This window comes from Hyalella azteca, unplaced genomic scaffold (assembly GCF_000764305.2).
Source record: "Hyalella azteca isolate HAZT.00-mixed unplaced genomic scaffold, Hazt_2.0.2 contig4675, whole genome shotgun sequence".
NCBI lineage: Eukaryota > Metazoa > Arthropoda > Malacostraca > Amphipoda > Hyalellidae > Hyalella > Hyalella azteca.
Window position 1 is genome coordinate 672,523 of NW_025934886.1, and position 22,508 is coordinate 695,030.

The 22,508-nt window shown below is 39.0% G+C and overlaps 2 protein-coding genes across 2 annotated transcripts in view; both read left to right on the forward strand.

The window, feature by feature from the left end:
* The window catches only part of LOC108673781 (synaptic functional regulator FMR1), a 33,127-nt gene extending 15,829 nt beyond the window's left edge, over positions 1-17,298 (forward strand). The window contains exons 10-13 of the mRNA XM_018161651.2: positions 471-598; positions 2,034-2,227; positions 12,613-12,792; positions 13,265-17,298. Coding sequence (XP_018017140.1) covers positions 471-598; positions 2,034-2,227; positions 12,613-12,792; positions 13,265-13,593 — 831 coding nt within the window. The 3' untranslated portion in view covers positions 13,594-17,298. The remainder of the gene's footprint in view (positions 1-470; positions 599-2,033; positions 2,228-12,612; positions 12,793-13,264) is intronic.
* A 1,320-nt stretch (positions 17,299-18,618) lies between these two features.
* On the forward strand, positions 18,619-22,159 carry LOC108673804 (death-associated protein 1). Its single transcript, XM_018161674.2, has 3 exons — positions 18,619-18,833; positions 20,792-20,906; positions 21,888-22,159. The coding sequence occupies exons 1-3, from the start codon at positions 18,782-18,784 to the stop codon at positions 22,048-22,050; spliced, it is 330 nt and encodes a 109-aa protein (XP_018017163.1). The 5' UTR covers positions 18,619-18,781; the 3' UTR covers positions 22,051-22,159.
* Positions 22,160-22,508: the final 349 nt, after the last annotated feature.

A 22,508-nucleotide genomic window follows, 5' to 3' on the forward strand; every position in this document is an offset into this window, starting at 1 on the left:
TTGATATTAGCTGGTGTAATTCAAAGCTAATGGCTTCCACTAGGAGTGCTTATTTCTTCATCACTTATTAGTGCTTATGTTTGTTGTTTACACATTTAGAGAAGTGTTGGTGCTGATTTTGAAATGTGTGAATACAGATTTTTGGCATGTGTTGGTGTTGTGGATGTTGACGCGGTTTGTGCCGACGTTGATCTGATGTTGGTGCTGATGTTTGACGTGTGTTCGTGGTTATGTTGAAGTGTGTGGGTGTTGATGTTAACCCAGTGTTGGTGCTGACAATTGTTGGTGTTGATGTTTACCCCCCATGTTGGTGCTGATGTTGAAATGTGTGAATGCAGATTTTGACGTGTGTCGGTGTTGGTGTGGATGTTGACGTGCTGTTTGTGCTGATGTTGACCTGGTGTTGATGTTGATGTCAACCTAGTGTTGGTGCTGCACTTTGTTAGTGTTGACCCATTTTTGCTGTGCAGGAAGTCGAGCAGCTGCGGCAGGAGAAGCTTGAGATCGACAACAAGCTACGCAGTCACAACACAATGGGCGGTCCCGGCCCCAGCATGGGGGGCAACCCCTTCTATGGCGGTCCTCGACGTAACGACAGGTGACTTGACGCACTCAATTTCTCTTTATCCGCAAGTAATTACCGAAATTTAATTTAGTTGGAGAATTCATATAGAATTTGGCACTGAAGAAATAGGCCCGTGGCCTGTTGCCGATTCCTATACTTTTCGTGATTTGATTCCACAAGTGATCCGGCCTTTTAAAATCAATATTCCCATAACTGACGATATATATAGCTAAAAGTCTCCGAACAAAATATAGCTAAAAAAATGAATGGAGAATTCATATAGTTAAAAAAATTTAAGGAATATCTTCTGCTTTCATTGGTCACGAGTTAGCGGATAATTTCGTAATTTTTTGAGACATTCAAAATTAACGAATAAACTGGTTATTAAGGCACAACCATTCCGCAGGTTGCAGAGGGTTTCTGTTAATGCTTCATTTTTATCAATTTAACACGAATACGTCATGGCGTTTTATTTAATCTGCTATCAGTACGCTAATGTCCCTGATAAGGATGCGTTTTATAGGAAGCATCCAAGTATCATTACTGTGTCAAAGAAATTAAAAAATATAACTTAGTAGGTACTCACTGCAGTGAGTGACTTAAAGCACATTTTCTCGTCGACGAAAACGCGAAGTCACGGACGGACATACGGACGTATGGACGGACATGGCGAGCACAATGGCGCCTTTTTTTCCATAAATAAGAAAATGTGCTAAAAATACGGACACATCTTCTATCAATCCTATTACAGGGACGAGACAATCGTGAAAGAACCGCCAACTTTCCTAAGAAAAGTGTGGCTTACAGACTCATTTTCTTTATTTTATCTGCTTAAAGAGTTGAATTATGAAGCTAATTGTGAGAACGCTTACACTTAAGAGCGCCAACTGTACTGCGTTTTCTGGGTCTTAATTTATTGAATCATGGGATACAGTAAAGATACATAGTTATTACAATAGTAGCCATTATTCTGCATTGTACCTGCAAAAAGAAGGAACTTAGCACTCAGTTGCACCAAAAAATTATTCTTGTCAAAAAAAAAAAAAAACAGCTGCGCTGTATTTTTATCGATAACGACATAGCCACTGCTCTTTAGAACTACTGATTTATTACATGTTTTCTCATATTCTCTGTTGGATATTTGTATATATTGTTATTACTGCAGTAAATTGTACGCATTGACTTGAAGCTGTTAAGTGCTACCTAACCTGACCGGAGAAAAGTAATACATGCATTGTGAATGCTAAAAATGTTGATGAATGTGTAAAAATGAATTCTGATGAGCAATGAGCAACGACTTCACATTCCTTGCATTCCTTCGTCTTAAAGTTAGTAGGATGATTAGGATACTGAACCGATGATGACTGGCGGTTTGTTATTGGCAAGCAGAGAAAATCAGTATAAATGGTATAATTAAAATAGTGCAATAAATGTTAGACATATTTATCATGAAAATTTTGAATTGCAGAGGATACGCGAGCGACTACGACGGCAGCGGCGGTCGTGGTGGCGGGGGAAGAGGCCGTGGGCGAGGAAGGGGGGGTAGTCGAGGACGAGGAGGGGGTGATGGTGGGGGATCAGGTCCTCCTGGGGGATCAGGCCCTCCGTATCGGGGACCCCACGACTACAACCACCACATGGACCAGCGACCTCAACGCGGGGGTAACCACCTGCACCACATGGAGGAAGGGGATGGTGGCAGGCGTGGTGGTAGGGGTGGTAGAGGGAGAGGAGGAAGCAGCAGCGGCAGGGTAGACAACAACTTAGTTCAACACAACGGGCATGGATCATTTCCTGCTCCTCCCCTCGCCGGATCAGCGGCTAAAATTCAATCTAATAAAGTCCCCCCCAGTAAGACCTCCCACCCTCCCCGACGTGAACCCAATGACTCGTCGAGCGCCGCTAAAGCCTAAGCTTGTGTCCCTGCCAAGCTTTTGTTGACGTTGTGTTAGTGGTGCTCCTTGTTTACGTTGTCTTGCATTTCTTTCTAAAGTGTTGTTCAAATCCCAAAATTCTCATTAGCTTTGTGTGAAAAAGTTTCACTCGTTATGAAGCGGCATTAGAACGTTGCGGTTCTTTTATTATTTGCCCGTTTTTGATTTAGTTCTATTATTTCAACATAACTTCTTGGACTTCTGTGTAAACAGTACAGATGTTTAAGCTTTAGCGTCGTCTCATGATTTATAATTACATTGCATATATGATTCGCAGTTTTTGTTGGAGCGCCCGCAAGTTATTCTTAATGTGTCGCATCGGCGATGAGACGAGTGAATATAACGTCAACAAAAGCTCTCACCAGACTGGCGATAATGACAACTACTGATGATGGCCATGAACATTGTACGAGAATGCTACTCTATAACTTGTATCGGTAGTGCCACTTCGAACAAATTGGCCTCTTGAACGGATCTCTGTCATTTTGTACTGAGCAGAGCTTGTATTGATTAATTATTGAAGCGACCTGCCGCCGTGCACGTGGATAAAACCTGAACGAAATTAGTAGAAAGACCCAACTGCGATGGGCGTCTTGACCTCAGCCGACGATCATCTTGAGATATTCGTCTCCTGATCAGATCTCTGTCAATATGTTACGATCTTGTCAGTGATTGAATCAGCGTTCTCTACTTGTATTGCTACGCAACGTGCTGCAGTGCATGCTGTCGGGTAGCGGAAGTAATTTGAGCTAACATTGTCACTGCGTTAAGCGGATGCCCGACGAATCATTGTTACCAACTATTGACGGTTGATGAGCTTACGTCCACTCATCTTATTCATTAGGAACTAAAGTTTATTACTGTAATTCCTCTGGATATGATCATGTTTCATATATTGATCATTTTAGACTTTGTCCCGACCATCGGAATAACATCTTATCATCATCGATCGTGGATGGTCGATGGTGGTTGCCGTTAAGATCATTGTGTATTGTATTTTCATAATTGATGGAAGGGCCTTCAGCTCGTTGAGATCGTGCTTACTGTTGCCCATATGCATTGATGAACCTATTAACGATTGCTAATAATCTATCTGGATGAACTCTTGTCCAGCTAATGAGCTTATAACTGTTTTAGCTTCAGTTCGTAAAGGCAATTTGTTCTTCAAACCTTTGAATTTCGTGTTGGGATTTACTATATCTTACCGTCAGCAAGTTCTTACAAAATTTGCGTGATGGTGTCTCAGTGTATCATTGGTCTTCATTTTTACGCTGTGCCAGTGGTATTATTTACCGTCTACAGCTTCTCTCGTTGAGACCAAAATCATTTAAAAGTGACAAAAATAAATCTTATTTTCTAAATAAATTAGTGACTTTGGAAAATACGAGTCGATTACAAGGAGAAATATTTACTATATCTGGCAGCAATGTTGTCGCTTCTTAGTTTGTTCAGCGTTAGCTCGTTCTATTGGCTTAAATAAAGTTTCTAACTCCTTATCACTAATTGTGACTTCATTGTGAGGTTTGATTTTTTCGAACAAGTCCATCACTAACGTTCATTTAACTTGATTGTTTCTACGATGATGTTTGCGTTCATATCCCTTTGATTCAGATAGGAAATTTTGTGGCTTCGTTGCCTCCACTATCTGGGAAATAGGAAATAAAATTGCCGTTTGTGATTTTCTTTTGGTGATGTTTATATTATCCAATTTCATGATTCGTTAACTTTGTATTAACCCGAGGGGCTTAGAATAGTGATAACAAGTATACGTGTTCCATATACTTTTCCCTACTTCTACGGTGTTAACTTGTAGCATCGTTTCTGGCGGAACATCAAACATGATGTGAATAACCCTCGCTTCTTGCTGTGTTCTGGTGCGTGTTTTCTCTTTTAGTGGAGGAATAAGATAATAAGGTAGGAGCTGCGCAATGCTTCTACAAGGATAACGTGTCTCGAGGGAGAACCATTTTAAGTGGACATGGCACTATGTTGGATTTGTGGTGAACTTAAATTATAAAATATAATGGGTAGTTCAGCGCTGATCCTTGTCATGGTGAGTTAGTTTTGAGCTGGATTTGCTAATCGACTTGATTTCATTGTTTTGATCACTGGGCAGAGGGGCCCTGTGGGTACAGTTCAGAGTAATAAGAATGGAGCAGAGAGGTGCGGGCTCGATCCCAGCTACCTGCGACAGTTTCAGGTTAGAATCGGCTAGGAGGTCGGGCGGTTAAATAAAGCAAAATTGGAGCAGTGAGGCAACAGGCCTACGGCCTAATGAACGCTGAAACCGCTGTTATTAATTCTGATGCCGTGCTGTGGAGAGTTGTCGAGTATGGCAGTGATATTGATTTATTGGGGCATTTGGTCAAGATTTTCGGTAAACATCTTGGCTTCAAAACGGGCTTTTGAATGAAGATTCAGTTAGATACAAGAGGACTTGATAAGGTAGCGAATTTGATATGAGATTTATGTCGCTTCTTGGTTAGACTATTAATTGATCAGTGCTGAAAAATAGGGAAGTGTGTTGAAAAGTATTAGGATTTATTGAGAAGTAGATTGGTGTGTTGACATTCAGATGTTCAGCTTTCTCCCTGAAAATACAGCTTTAGCCCGCCGGTTAAGAAGATGCATTCTTTTGTCTCGAAGGTGCTTATTTATCTGTTCTTTATTTATTTGAATCTTCGCATTTAGAGAAGATCTTTCAGTTTCCATTTTGAGCTTTTGTTTGTAATTGCGGATTAGATAATTATCAAGGCTATGCTAATGAGAGGTTTGGTGAGGCATGTACATTGATTCTGTTGCACAAATAAGTCTCCTAATTTTGGATCAGCTATTGGTGCAATGAAGTAGGCAATGCTGGATCCTGCGGAGTTACTGAAATTGAAGGATTATCTCATTGGTTGCAGTCTATACTGGCCTACGTCGGGAGAGCTTTGAGTCAACTCATTGTTGAGAATATGAGGATCTTCATACCGTAAATCGAATTGCAGTCGTCTAATTCGAGATCGAATTGCAGTCGTCTGGTTCGAGTCACTGTGACAATGCCAACATTGTCTCCTAATATTTTGTCGAGTAAAACTTCTGTTAAGATCTGGTGATATGGCCGATGCAAGTGTTATTTGCTTGAATTATTCTCCTGATTTTTGTCGTTGACTGCAGTTATTGCGATGTAACTAGTAGATTAATTAAGTTTTTTTCTCGCGATTCAGGGTTGATGTTAAGACCGATGAAGCTAATTTGTGTTTGCAGTTAATTTGTCATGCCTCGCTTAGCTTTGAGTTAAGGCGTACGAGTTGAGAGTTACTTGCTGCTACGTAGTGGTTCCCAAACAGAGGATATGCCATTTGCATTTATTTAAATTGTGAAATTAAATCCACTGATCCATTCATTATTATATCACCGCCTGCGTTATATCCCAATAAATGTATTAATTACCCCGAAGGTGGTAATTAACGCTCATTTTGGGAATCACTGCTTTACCAGCTACCACTGATGAGCGAGTATCGCGAGATACGGTGAAATCTTTCGATGTTATCGTATCGCGAGATACGGTGAAATCTTTCGATGTTATCGTATCGCGAGATACGGTGAAATCTTTCGATGTTATCGTATCGCGGGATACGGTGCAAGATACGATGTTATCGTATCGCGAGATACGGTGCAAGATACGATGTTATCGTATCTTACAAAAAATACTGTCCCGGAGACTGTGCTTCGGTCGTGGTCACTATATATTCCACGAGGACTTGTTCTGCTAGTAATATCACTACTGTAACTAGACTAACTCATTATTAGCTTATTTAATAATAATCACTACTACGATTGTGAGCGTGGCCTGGGGCGCATAATCTTGGTAGCAATCGTTCAGTCGCTTCGCATTTATTATCATCAACAATTGAAACCTCTTCTAATTTAATGCCTCAGTATGCTTCTACTTCTCAGTACCGTCAAGTGGGGTGACTTTGCTACCACTACAATAGAAACAAATGTCAGCAATACAAAATAAACGTTGGCCAAAGTGACTGCCAGGTGACTTTGACCACCGGGGTGACTTTGGCCAACGTTTATTATTTTATTTTGCTGCCATTTGTTTCTGTTGTAGGTGTGGCCGAAGTCACTCCCGGTAGCCGAAGTCACCCCACTTGACGGTATCCACCATGTCTGATGAAATCTTTTATCCTGTTCATGGCATTGCTTTTGGATAGGTTAGGTTTGACCTAACTTATCTATATAACTTTTTTCTGAAGGTTTTATAAGCAAGGCAAGTAAACAATTGTATACCGAGATTACCTGCGGTTGCTGCGCTGCTCCTGTGCTGCCTTCACACTCAACGCTGGTAAACTTTCATTTTAAATTTTCACTAAAAAGTCCCATGCGAACTCATTGTAATTAGTTATTGGTTTCAAAAACTGGTGATATTCAAGTTCAGTTGATTGCATTGAAGAAGTAGCAACTTAGGAGCAGTAGCAGCAGCAGTACATTCACAGAAATGAATGAAATTTTGTCCAAGTAGCAATGCACTCTTTGACCCAGTTTCGCACTGAGAAAAAGGGTGTATCAGGGGTACGGACAGAAAATGTCTTAATTTGGACAATATAAGCCATTCATGTTTGTGAGTGTAGCCACGAGGCTCTTTATTAAGACAGCAGCGCCAACGATCATTAACTGTACATGCTGACCTTTGTGGACGAATTACGACAGCGAGACGAGCCTCATTAATAAGCACACGCGTTAAAGCCTCATTAACAAGCACACGCGTCAAATTAACCTTGTCATGTTTTATTCGTAGTAATGCCTTGGAAAATTCTTTTATAAATATTCGCTTTGGGTTTTATTTCGTGAAAAAAATTGTAAATTTTACATTCTCATTCGTATATATGATGGAAGAAATATTTATCCAAGCTCATGCACATTCGGAAATAATTTTGAAACGCTATAAGTTATTATATCATTGTTGTGCTAAGGTTCAAGTCTCGTTTGGTCGCAATCGTTTGTGTGGACATCAGCTTCAGGTCACACTTTCTGTGGTGTGACACGGGACGTTTCAGGACCACATTCGCCACGTTTTAGCGTCACATTCGCCACGTTTCAGTACCACATTCGCCACGTTTCAGGACCACATTCACCACTTTTCAGTGATTCAGGTGCCGCGGTGTACTTACGAGACAGGTTCCTTGGTACCACATTCGTGTAGCCCTGCTACCTCCAGTTCGTGTTGCAGTGCAGGGATGCTTATGTTATGATTATATTCATTTATGTTGAGTTGCTGGAGGGGAAGTGGTGCATAGCTGCTGGAAGTCTCCACCCAAACAATTTGATGGAGCCATTGTATTTTATTTATGGTATATGCTGGTATTACGCTCCTCCATATTGATCATGTCAAGGGAAATGTTTTTTTCCGTAGTTCCTCCGGAATGTATATTGCCGGTACCATCATAAAAAAGTTCTCTATCACGGTAGTGGAACGTTCAGCGAGATCCTCGATTCTCATTTACATTGTTTGCATGGTTTCTTGAAGCTTTATAAATTGAGAAATTATTACCTACGTGTGTGTCACGTGTTGAGTTTTCTGCTGCACTAACGTTAACTTGCATGCATCTAACCTATCTTTGTACTAACAACCTCCGGCAGCTTCGTGTTACTGCGTTACTATCATAGCAAGTAATTACACTGTGGGGTATTGAGCTGTATTACTGTGAAGTATTACTTGAAGGGGATCATTACTTCCACGCTGTAAGTTGCTTTACTTCATATTTTTTTATGACTAAAGTCTCGTAAGTACCTGCAGGCTCTCATGTGTACAGTACTAGTTTATCCAATGGTCGTGGTTGCACTGGACGCTATACAAGTTGGCCAATGTGGTGATGAAACTCCTGTGAACTGATGAGGCTTAAACGAAGCTTATGGCTGGGCCCTGTTCAGTCTAATATTTTTCAATGAATATCCATAGAAGCATTCACATCAGCAGTGCAAGGCATCTGCCATACCCGTGGTGTGAATGCTTCTATGAGAAATGCATAAAAGAATATTAGACTATACAGTGACAGGCATATGCCCGGTAGTATGGTGTGAACGTGGCCTATAGCTGCTTTAGCCTCTGATCACCGGCAGCTAGTGCAGCTCTATACATTGTTTGTGATGGCATGGAAGCTGCTGGTGACACCAACACTCAGGTCAGCATCAGACGTGTCGATCGCGCTCGCATCACTATCACTTAACTCCCTAAGCGGATAATTGTTCTTAAGCTTCTGAACCTGGTAGTGGACAACTATAACCGTGAGCAAAAGCTCCCAGTTAATCTTAAATGCCAGTTTAATGTCAGCGATTGTTTACCCTCGTGTGAGATGGGGGCAGCGGCAAGAGAAATCGTCGTTACCGGCATCAAGCTCCATCTTCTGCTAAGCGCCCCTATTTTTCTCCGTACAACTACTCTAACTTGTACCTTGATAGTTCATCGTGGTTCTCAAGTGGAACCAGTAATTTCACTTGAGAACCTTGCTGAGGATCGATGTGCCGGCGCTTGAGTAAGAGGGCAGGAGATTCTCGTGTGAGGTGTGACCGGGGACGTGACTAAAGATGCCCTAAAATGTGGAGACAAAAGTCTGCCCTCTCTATTATGACTCGCATACCGTCACTACACCTGCAGTAGCTACCATGTACATTATTGACGTTGCTACCATTAACGTTACTGACGTCTTGACGTGTGTCGCGCTGGCATGGTCCGCATGGATGAATACTTCGCCCATGTACATGCAAGACGTAGCTATGAGAAGCTGTTGGTGCTCAATGACAATCACGGGCTAACTAAACAAATGTTCAGTGAGAATTCTTTGATGAATTTGTATATTTTCCACTGATCGTAAGATTCGTTGGCAAATTGGTACCTTTTGTCCTTAATAATAAGCTTCTCTCTGGTTAATTGAGTGTCGCAAGCGGATGAGGTGCATTTCCCGTATCTTTAACCCTTGTCGGACGTGGATAATTGTAAGATCATAACTCGGTACGATCATAGCGTTATTAAATTATCCTGTCCGACGAGGGTTAAAGTGAGGAAACTTCACAATCCCGGCTATTATTAATCTCTGTAGCGCCATTATATTACTTCGCATAGCACCCTAAGACAGGACGATGGGAACGAAGTCCAGGAAGTTGCTGCGGTCTGGAGTCGTATTCAAGACCTACGTTGCCATGGTAACAGAAATGCGTCACAGTTGCTGCAGGTGTAGCGGCGGCAGCTCCTTGATCGCTACTATTTCTAGACCAGTAAAATGATAAACTAGCGTGTGTGTTATTATTCATCCTCTGTCCTCGCCTAACTAATAAGCTAACGGCCTCTCAGTAATCTCGTATCGCACTCATCGAACATCTCGCTTGCTCCTTCGTTCTGTATTTATCTTAGTATCTTTATTGTTTGTTTCCAAGTACACTTCTTGTGTAGCCTTTGTTATTCCTTGTTTTCACTTGAGCTTCTTCGTTGCTTTGTAAATATCTTATAGACTTTGTTATTCCTTTTTCTCGTACACCTTTTCGTTGTGTAAATATTTTATAGCTTTTGTTATTCTTTGTTTTCACGTAGACTTCTTCGTTTTTGTGTAAATATCATATAGCCTTTGTTATTGCCCGTTTTCACGTAAACCTTTTCGTTGCTTTGTAATTTTGTTAGCGTCTTCGTTCATCCACGTTTGCGAGTGCGCAAGTATTGATATCTGCGACTCGAGTTCTTGGCATGCAACTCTTCAACTAAACTCGCGTGTGTTGAAAGGTTGAGCTTACGTGCATGTCAGCATTATCCTTCCTGTTTAAAAAACTGCGTTCTTTATTTATTATATTTCTTGCAATTACCTGGCCATGTCAGATGTGAATTTTATCGCCAATTTTCATTGTTTCGCGTGAGCATCGAAATTCAATTCATTGCTTAGCACTTTATTTCATTTCATTACTCAGCATTTTTTTCTTAGTTGAGTTGTCTCACGAAGCGTTTTTCACTCGTGCTAATTGCCTTGTAAACAATCTATTTTTCCGACTCCGTGCATTGATGTCTTTCTACTTCTCTCTTATCCACTGATAGGTTGAACGTTTAGCTGTTTAATGGACCATTGTCTTGGAGCCAACAAACTCTGGAAGCGATAACTTGTGTTGCAAGATAAGGTTCTTGATAACCTCGAAAAAATTTTCACGTCTGGGATAGTTTTTCATTATTTTCGTTTCGAAATTGTTTTCTTACCTACAAAATTTTCTGAAGCTTTTTCGGGTTTATTTAGCGCTCTCATGTTGAACGTGGCTCGCTCCCATCTGAAGGCCACATCAGGCCTACACTTCAGAGCCGACATCACTATGTTAATAGCGCCATGCGTCGAAGTTGAGAGGCCTGTAGAAGGACTTTAAACTTGTTTTTATTAACTTTGAATGTATAAAATAGGCACACGTGTGATCTCAACGATGCATTATTCAATTTTGACATAACTTGAACCTAATAACAAACATTTGATCTGCAACCTGCATTTTAAAACTATTTGAACTGCAAATGTATAAACATTACACTCAGTCGGGAGTTGTGGTATTCATTTAGATGAATTTCTCTTATTTCCATTGTACCTCATTCATGATTAGGTAAAAACTGGGCAAATAAAGGCTTTGAGCCTGACACATTGCTAACGGCCGTTCATACACGTAGAAAAATCAATTGGTTATATTGACCAATTAGTTACACTCGTTACCCACAGCACCAGCAGATAGCTGCTTAACGCAGATGCACCTTATGCCGGGCCAAGTTGGGTCAAAATGACTAACCCCAGAAAAGAGTGCATCTTTATTTGGACAACGTCTCACTTATATCTCTGAGTGTGACATTTTAGAGGGGGTGATCGAACTCTTATAAATATGACGTACGATGAAGTTTTGGGTGCCTTTCAACTATAACATCTGTCTCGAATTTTGTCTGTAGCACCACCTGGATTTATAGCATCTGATATTTTATTGAGGTTTGTTAGATGAGGTAAATACGCGTGACTGATTTTTATTTGTGAGGAAATTTGAAAATATAAAAAACAGCTGTTTAGACCTGTTTGGACTTGGATACATGTGTACTTTTTGAAAATTTCACATTATATTTGTTGTACTTAGTTTATTTGTGATCACAATGAATCGTATTTAGCCTACATGGGCTCAAGAACCATGAATTCTTCGGTCATTACCTGGATCGCCTGAAGGCAGTAAATTCAGTGCGATTTTTCTGAAAAAGGAAAAGGAGTGAAGTATGTAAAGACGAAGTTCATTTATCGTAATGGCCGCCACTCCCTGCAATTAGCTATTTAATATTGTGATTATATACGGTAACTGTATATACAGTTACCTTTCATACGGTAACTTCTGTTACCAGACGTTTGGGGTACGAATAGCATTGATGATTAGTATGTATCAGTACACAGAGTGGAAGATAATAATAGATAAGGGGGAAAATGAAATTACAGGTACGATGATGCACGATCATCCGGGAGTGTTAGCGTAAAGCGAGTTTGTTTAGCAAATTGAGGACATTTAACGGACCTAATTTTTGGGGGTTAAAAATTGGCATTTTTTATGACGTCTCGATGACTGAGTTGAGAGAAAAAATGATGGAAAAAGGCTGAAACAGTGGTTTTATTTTAATAATTATTTAGCAAAAATATTCGGCCAAAATATTCATCTATTAATTATGTCTATTATTATTCATCAGTGACATTTCAGTGCATTTTGTAGAATATTTTTTCAATATCGATGTATTTTACCAGAAGTCAAAGAATTGTAATGGAATGATCATAGTTATGCAATTTAATTGCAGTCAAATATACAGGAATATTCATAATCTATGTATTTTACTGGAATAATCATAAATTTAATTAATTTTCTGGTATTTCACTGAACGTCAAGGAATTTGCTGGTATAATCGTAGTCGGTTGTATTCTAATAGAAGCCTGTCAAACGGCCCCTGTTCCGATGCATCACTAAATACGTGTAAATACGGTCAAATGTATGTATAAATACGGCTAAATACGGTGAATTGTACATGTAAATACGGCTAAATACGGTGAATTGTACATGTAAATACGGCTAAATACGTTGAATTCGTTGCAGACTCACGGGGGGCGACACCCCTGCAGTGGTCGGAGGGGGGTGGGGGGTACAACACGCTGCCTCCGCGGCTCCGGGGTCCGCGGTCCGCCAGGCCGTCAGAGCGGCGGCGGACGGCGGACGAGGAGGACGTCGCGCACGACGACGTCCACGACTCCGCCAGCGTCGGCAGTGTCGACCGCGGTCAGATTTTGTTGGATGTAAAATTTTGTTATCCGTTATTGACATTTTGTGTATTAATAATGGTATTTACTAGTAATGTGGTGTTTATTAGTAATATGCTATGTTTTAGTACGTAATTTGTATTTATTATCAACTTACGATTTTTTCGTAATTCGGTTATTTATCTGGAATTCTTTTTGTAACGATATTCTTTATCTAATTTTGACTCTCGATTATATTTTATTCAATTAATTTTCTACGCTAGGATTTTAGTTATTCTACAAACTGGTAATTTTTATACAACTTCAATTATATCAGTCTTTGTATGCAATTTTTATACATTTGTTTTGGCTCCGCTATTTCCACTCACAGCTTCGAGTTTAAACCAATCGCTAACAATTAAAATACACTTATAAAATCTGGCAAGCGACCCCGCCACACTTGTGCCCCGCAGACCCCATCCCGATCCCGCCATAGCTTTCCTTCCCCGCAGAGTCCACCGCCAGCGATGTCGGGAGTCGCGGTCGCCGCCGCCCGCGTCGGGGCCGGCGGGGACGTCGGGGTGGCGGGACTGGCGGCGGAATTGGTGGCCAATCCGACCAAAAACCGCCATTTTTCGACGACAAACAGCCTTCTGAAGCTCCACAAGTGACCTCCGATGATCGGCAACAGAAAACCGAAAATTTTGTTAAGCAGAAGCAGGAGGAAGTGGGGCCTAAGACAAAGGTTAGCCGAGGGCCCCCTAAGGAGACCCAGCTCGGCCCCGAGACATTCAAGGACTCTGCCAAGGCCCAGCCTAAGGCTACCACTAACGGAAACTAGAACCCATCAGAACGCGTCACTTCTGTTTGGTTCTAATACCGTAACTTTTACCCTCGCTTGTTGTCGTGGCAGTACAAGTTAGGGTTTTTCTGCCGCAATAACATCATGGCATTACATGTCAAATGAATGGCGATAAAGCCTGGATTGAGAGTGACGACTAGTCTGGATTAAGATGAAGACAAAGTCTGGCTTGAATGTGACAACTAAGTCTGGCTTGAATGTAACAACTAAGTCTGGCTTGAATGTAACAACTAAGTCTGGCTTGAATGTAACAACTAAGTCTGTCTTGCATGCGACTATCAAGTCTATGTTGAATGTGACAATTAAGCCTGGCTTGAATGTGACAACTAAGTCTGGCTTGAAGATGACAACCAAATCTTTTGGCGAAATGGCGAAGTTACATTTGAGAATGCCAACCGAGAGTTGCTTTGAATAACATCCGTTACTCCTGGTATAACGTGCTATATATGCCGCCTATAACTGACAATATAATAATTTTGCTTTTGTCACAGTGAAGTCCACGTTTCGCTCAGAGTGCGATGCACCAGTAAGCTCAAGCTTTCTCCAACTTCGGTGGTTTTTCCTAGTGATTTTGCAGCTTCGTGTCTAGAAATGTTAATGAAACAAGAAGAGATTTAAAATAATGCTTGTATTGAGAATAACGACAGGCTTTCTCTCAGAATTTCATGAATACTTTCGTAAAGTGACCATCTTGGAATACAATACTAAATTTCTCACCTCGCTGATGGAAGAAAGAGCAGGTTCGCTGATAATATTTATCGTATCGCTGTCCTTGTTAACGTTCTAGCCCATAACTATGATGTTAGAAGTGAAGCCTGCCCACTCGTCGGCGCCATGTCCTCTAACGCGTCTTGTATGTTGATGAATGATGGTAAATGCTCTTTAGAATTGTTCATCTTCGTTAACCGCGGAAGCTTGTATTCATCTGTGTTAACCAATTAAGCTTGCCTCTTGCCCTCAATATTGAACATCGCACTGTGCACGACGGTTTGTAAACGCAATTTTACGCTGTCACTGTCAGTATTTTTGAAGTATCGGAGTAATTTTTAAATTTCCAGAATCATTTATTACTGCGAGGAAGGTCTTTCCGAGTTCAAGTTCTTCGCCGAGTTCAATTCCGATGTCATGTTGCTCCAAACTCTGGTCTCTGATGTAGACTTTTTCTAGTATATGCAGCAAGTCTTAGTTTTGAGCTTAGATTTGCTTGTATTTTAGTCCGGTTCCTCATAAGGAACTTGGCTACAGTTCCTGAATCACATGGTCGTTTGGAGGTTTACTTCATCGATAATATTACTGTTGATTCTTTGATGTTCTTCTAAAATTATGGGTTCAAGTTATAATCATTTTTCAAGACCGAGTTCAGTCTTCTTCTGAATCGCAATGAAATTCATGAGCTCATCGATCAGTTTAAACACGATCTTCAATTGCCGTATTCATGAACTTCGGAGGGAGACTTGAGCCAGTAATTAAGCCACGGGAACGACCATCGCGAAGCTGCTTCAACCGACGTTCTGACGTTGCTTGCCTACGTTGACGTCCGACAAAGCTACCAGGCGTAATAAAAGCATACTATTATTGTGACGTTAAACGTTCGACTCTTTTCGTTCACGTTGTCCAGTTATCATGTTGCTTGTTTTTGTTTGTTTATTTGGAGACATGTTGCATCTTTTGTACTGAGTATCGTATCGATGTCAACAAACTCTCGTGTGGAAAAAGGAATCGATTTAAAACGTCAATGCTATTTCATTTCTTTTGAAAAAAAAATTTTTTTTTGAGGAGTACCATTAAATTTATACTACCAGCTTCTGGTAGCAACCAGTCAGGATTTACACTGTCATAAAATCGTTCAGCGTTGTTAAAATGTTTTCGTTTTGCACAGTAGCCTTTCCGTAGAAGGAAAATTATTATTTCCTGATTATTTCTCACTGTGCGTCTATTTTTTGAATGAAGGTTCGAGTTTGTTTACTTGAGCTAACCCTTTTTCCTGTATTAGAACATTTGTTGCTCAGAGAGTCTCTTAATCTCTCGAAACTTCTGTGTTGTCAATCTTTGTAAATGTAGGATGCAAGTCATGGCAAGCGGGTCTGCATTTCATATTACCTATGAATTTAACCTATTGGCCAGGATCAACCATTTACACTTAGTTTGAAGATAAGGAAACGAATTTTTCTGCCGGCGATTTCATGTTCTTTTTCGGGGACTTTAGACCAAAGACCAGTCCGCCACACCAGAATTTTCACGAACCTGGCCTTGTGTGACTATACTAACCTCGGCTAGTGTTAGTATAGACACTAACTATACTAACTACATTCGTCAATTTGCACGAAGAATGAGTCGTCAAATGCTTGGATAAACGATTATATTAACCTTAATCACTTCAGGTGCTAGCGTGTGTTCCTCAAATGCATCGGTTGTGGCACGGTTTAAGGTCACCTGAAATGATTAGGGTTAATTACAAAGACTGGAAACAAATGTATACTTTCGCGTTTCCATGAACACAGAAAACTTTTTGAATGAATTGAATTTTGGTTGTGGCTTTATTATAGTTTTTCACCTATGGAACATTTGTATCAGGCCCTAAATGACTATACATGCTTATCAAAGAAACTATGCACGAAATCGCGGCATAGTTCTTGGTTTTTTTAGGCATTTCTTTGTACTGCACTTAGTATATTAGTTACTCAATAAAGCCCTACTTGATGAGATGTAATAGTTATAATAGATACGCAGATCTTGTCTTATAATGAGACGGAATCTACGTTCTCATTGCAACATTTCATGGTTACGGTTAGGTTAATGAAGCCTTTCAAAGCGAACACTATCTAGTCTGTTCATCATGCATTGTTTGAGCTTTGAGTTGATGTTGATGTCGAACCTTGGGTTTTACATCGAATAAAATGTGCCATTATTCGATGCCTTTGACATAGGAATAATGCGCCACTGATTACGACTCGATTTTTTTTGGTGTATGTGAATGCTAATTACACTTGTTCACTTTGGGTTCTCTGAACAGGATTATTAATTTTCTTCGACTATCAATGCTACTATTGCGATAAAAACGAAATGAATGAATGTCAGAATCGCGCTTTCGGGCTGGTAGCTTCTGTTTTCCTCCTATACGTTTATTTGTGTGCCAGGGACTTTACATCATATTAAAGGTGTGCTCCCGAGTATTTTCACAAGATTCTCCAAAGTACGTCACGGAAGGCCTGTAAACGCTGAAATTTGGTTTCGTAAGCCACTTTCTTATTAGTGAATGACGAATATTCAGTCGTGAGCGAACCACGTTCGTGTTTGTGAATGACGAATATTCAGTCGTGAGCGAACTACGTTCGTGTTAGTACATGACGGATCTTTAATCGTGAGCGAATCACGTTCGTCATGGTGAATGACGAATATTCAGCCGTGAGCGAACCACGTTCGTATTAGTGGATTATAATTATTCAATCTTGAGTTTATCACGTTCGTGTTGGTGCATGACGAATATTCAGTCGTGAGCGAACCACGTTCGTATTAGTGGATTATGAAAATACAGTCGTGAGCGAGGTTCGTATTCAATTTTTCATGTGATGCAAGGTAGCTCAGTGTCGCCTCTCGCTCGATTAGCTGCGTCACTGCGGTTGCATCGAGCTGTTCTTTTGATCGTTTTAAAGGATTGAACAATAAAGAATCTCAAGTTGCGTTCATACTTCTTTTTCTTTCTTTGGAAAATTTAACACTAAGTTAGGCTTTTCGTTAAACTGTGTTGGGTTTAGAGGAAATCGCAACACTCGAATTTTGAAGAAACTCCGAATATTTTTGATCCATGTGATAAAGTTTCCGTACGGATGTCATGTCATCATTTCTACGATCGACATGATGACTTTTGGACTTTCTAAACAACTTCCTGAACTATTGATTTTTTTAGACATGTGTTTATCACTTACTAGAAAAACTTTTTTAGTCAGCTACTCGATATAATCTACTGTTCGATGAATCTCCGACTTGCGACCGAACAGCGGCGTTCACAGTATAATTTTTGCAATCGGATTCGACGGGCATGTTCTCTCGTAAGCCAGATGATAAAAACAAGCAACTGATGAAAAATCTATTTAGACCGAGTGAAGATAAATAGTCCAGTTAGTATATGACATTACTTATTAACGATATAAATCTTAGTCAAAAACAACCACAAAAGTAAAAATTTTCGTCTTTATCGATACGCTAGAAAAGTTTTTCCTTGAATCTCAAAGCGACAGAGAAGAGAATCAACACCTGAGAGGCTAGACGGCTGGAGGGTGATTCCCATGGTTGAATATAGTTCAACCATGGTGATTCCTCCTCTAAGCAATAATTCCTCTTTCCCCTTCTTACCCCTCCCCCCCAACCACTCCTAATCACGCCCTCACAATAATCATATTATAGTCAAAACAGTGTTTTCTTATGTTTACTAAATGTTCTATATTTAAATGCTTTCATTAGTGCTTCTATTTCTATTTAGCTCTCATTTTTAACTATTATTATATAAGAAATATACCTATATAGCCTGTATCTTTCGTATGTTATCGAGTCAAGAAGCCAATTATATACATTTCCATTGCTTCTTATGGGAGGAATTACGGTATTTCGGTTACAAAGTCGAACTTAATGGAACGGATTATTGTCGTTCAGCGAGGTTGTACTGTAATCCATTTGAATATTTACTAATTAATTAGATTAATAAGCAGGCAGCATGCGTATCAGAACTTATCAACCCTTTGATTTATAAATAATATGGCTATATTCTTAGAGCATCAACGCCACCTGTCATTCAAATGAAATTTCAAGGCAATAATTCTGAATGCGCAAGAACATTAAACTCGAGATGATACAACGTATATCTAGAAAACCACAATATTCATTTACCCTCTTATAAAAATTGATATAGCTGCGTGGAAATAATTTCGATACCTACCTCGACATATTCTGATGATTTTCCAGTTTGTTTCGTAAATCGGCAAATTTACAGGCACTTACGTGAACGCATATGTGGCACATATGTTCCGCGTTGCAATGAGTTAGCTAGTTAGCGTGAACGAAGTAACGTGCAGCGAGAGTCGAAACAAGACAACTGCGCAACAGGAGAGAAACCTCAGCGATCTATTCGGTCTCCACATTCGCTGAAACTTGTAACTGCAATCGTTTGGAGATGGCTGACGTGCCCGAAGATGTTGAATCAAAAGCAGGACATCCTGCTGCAAGTGAGAAATATTATCATAGTTTGTATTCATGCAGAAATTGATGAAATAAATATAGTTTAACTGAGTTGCTTCTCGGAAAGTGTTACTATTACTATTAGGTATTTGAATTCTTCGCACGTTTCGGTGTGGAATAACCGCGATGAATTAGGATTAAAATATTGAATTAAATACCATGGCAATGTCTATGTCACTAGGTCATAATATATATTTATATATATATAAAGAATAAAATTAATCTTGACGATCTTTCAGAACTAGGGTGTCATAAACATTCCTATTTATTTCAAATTTATAATGAAATGTCAAATGAGGAATCTGAACACAGTCCTGAGTTAATTGTTCTTTGATCTCGTTCCCAGACCGCAGACGTCTTGCCTCCAAGCCTTAAGATTTCATCTTTTTAAGCCTAAAATTTAAGGACACCAAAAGGCAAAATAGTATTATTGAAGCCGTAATATTTCTAATTTACTCAAAATCTATTATTCTGAAGCTGCAAATGACAGATCTTAGTAAAATAGTTCAATTTTCAATCTTGTGCATGGCAGCTTGGGTAGCTACCTAGCTGTACCGGTAGCTCTTCTACTAATTAACTATTACAATTTCTCAGTACCTATTTTTTTTTGGAAAGTCTGCAAGCTGATGCCTGCAAATCATGATATTGATATTATTGCCTTACTTAAACTATTACAAACGATATTATAGCTCCTATATGTACCAATATCATGAGCATGAGGCATGAGTTCATGAATTTTCCAACCTTGCATTAGGCTAGTGAAATTTGTTCTAACTCCTAAGTTGCATACCTAATTGCATTGTTGATATATAGATTGATATAACTAGCCAGAAATCTTATTTTTACAGCCTTAAAACAATTTTGCCCAAGCCATGATATTGAATCATGACAAATTGACAATTGAGTATTAGTCTACTTACTCTACTATCAGTATCAGGAATGTTTCTTTACTCAAGTTAAGGTGTTTTATGTTTATCCTATGATATCAATGATAGGTAAACCTAAAATAATTCTTTTTATGGGGCATTTGTGCAGTGTGCACAATAATTAAGGACTTAAGTACATGAATTTTTGACTGTGTGCAATGGTATACCTATTCTAAGAATTTCTTGCTCCTGAAGTCCAGCTGAACTGACTTAACAAAGAGTCACAAGGCAGGACAGCATCATTATCATTCCTCCTATTTCAATTTCCTTCAATGAATGATTGTTCAATAGTGACAAAAAAATTAATAAATTAAGTTGCCAAATATACTTGATCTGCAATGTCTTTTCTTAGTACTCTTCTCATGGCAAAGAAAATTAAAATAATTAACTTCATGCTTAGTTAGCTCAGAACATTTTCTATGGTCTATATGAATGATTCAGATTTCAGAGGGCATTGGCCCTGGGCACAGGTTTATGTGTCTACAAGTAGTTATTGCCATAAAATTTGGAAACTGTAAGAATTTCACTTATAATTTATAAACTTTTCAATTAAATTTACCTATTTTTTATTAAATTTTTAGAATTTTCAGTTTCAAATCCAGTTCAATTGAAATTTTTTCCATGTGCTTTTAAAAAAGTTTCAATCAGAAAATTATAGCATAAGAATTGGTTAGCAATAATTCAAGAGATTGAAATAAATTATTCCAATGCTTGTTTAGGACTTTTTTGATGTCTTTTAATGAATCAATATTTGTCTACATTTTCTTTGTGATTATTATCATTTAAAAGCCTGAAAATTTTTCTAATAAAAACTTGTTTAATCCCTCTTATGTAAATGTAAGACATTTTTACACAATTTATGTCCAGTGAAAAATTAAATGACAAGTCTGTCACAGACGATCATAGAATGATCAAATTATAAAACTTCTGTAAATCACATTTTTTGAACTCCCACCAGGCACACTTTGAAATCCTTTAAGATATCTATGAAATGCTTATGTTTTTAATTCCCTCTTCAGTGAAAGTTGGTGGTGTGCGAATCCCCCACCGCATGCGTAAGAATTCCGAAGAGGTGGCAGCTAAGGAAACGGTTGCTGTTGAGGAGGACGAGACTGAGGAAGTGGTAGCTAAGAGGTAACATTCCCTTCCTTTAGTTTAAACAATAAATTTGTTATGTTGAGTTGTAATTTTTGTCCTTGTTTTGGTTTTTATGTACATTGTTTCCTGTCATGACCTTCAGAACTTTTAATTTATCTTTAGTAGGTATAATGATTAATAGATATAACCTAATTTTTTTATCACATGGCTTTGCCAAGCCAAACTTGGAGTAGAGCTGCTCTCTCTAAGAGGTTTTATTACCAATAACATGAGGTACAGTATATATATATGGATTCTTGGTATGGTATGCATAAAGCTAATGTGACAATGGTTGGAGTGTTATAGAACTTTATCACAGATATTTTTGTATGTGGCATGTTCATGTAGTTCTCTCATCTTGCTGATGAATTTCAGAATTTTGTGATGTGGTTTTAAATTATCTACACCGAGAAGTTGTTGTATGCTAACTTTTTTGATTATGACACCTTTTTTGGTTAATATTTTTTACATGCATCAAATTGTCCAAAGTTATACAACAAGCTGCAGTCTGCCTTATGTAATAGTTTATGCATTTATTGTGTTTGTTTGTAACTGAATCCAATTTAGCAAGGGTCTTGTGAATTCATGCATGTTTTAATTTATACAATCTTAAAAAAAAGTTGTAATCCTGAATGTATATAATCTTCTGCTGTTCCATTCAGTAACAATTGTTAAAAGCCAAATATTCAACATGGATATTAATTATATAATAAATAGGCATAAGTTTTATGAAATTTATTGTTGCTGGTAAAAGCTAATTATTTTACATGAATATAAACTAAATACACAATAGGCAATAGTTCAATGAAATTTATTGTTGCTGTTGAAAGCTATTTATTTTGCATGACTATAAACCAAATACTCTATAGGCAATAGTTCAATGAAATTTATTGTTGCTGTTAATAGCTAATTATTTTACATGACTCTAAACCAAATACTCTATAGGCAATAGTTTGATGAATTCTATTGTTGCTGCAGCAAGGCGCCTCAAGTTGTGATGTGGGGACAAGTCCGTGACCCTCAGAAGGACTACCCATCACAAGCAGTCCAGCACATGCAGCAGAAGCCCACGCCAACCAACGAACCCCACAACAAACCTGCTTCTGCCAAGCCTAACGTCATCCAGCAGCCCAGGAAGTGAGCTGCTATGCCTCAACCCATTCACAGCCTGGCCTTTCAGTTGCAGGCCTCCCGTTAGGAATAATTGAAGTCAGGTGTTGGTTTATATTTGATATTAAATTTCTGCAATACTTGAAAGTTTGCCAAATCCTATTGTAAAAAATAAGCCGATATTTGTCAACAGGAAATGTGGCTCGTTAGTTCAATGCTGTTAAGGTAGCTTAACATCGCTTGATGTCTGCACTGTTATACAAGCATGCAATGCCTTATATTCAATGACAATGTAACAGCTGTCAGCAAATAATTAACACGTTTTTCTTAGCTTAGCTTCGCGTTTGTTTGTTTGTTTATTTGTTTGTTTGTTTGTTTGTTGTTAACATTGACAACAAAAATTAGCCCACTTCTGATTGTTCTAGAGACCTGAAATTCGACATGCAGGCTATTTTCGCCTAACAATTTCAGATACAATCATAAAAACTA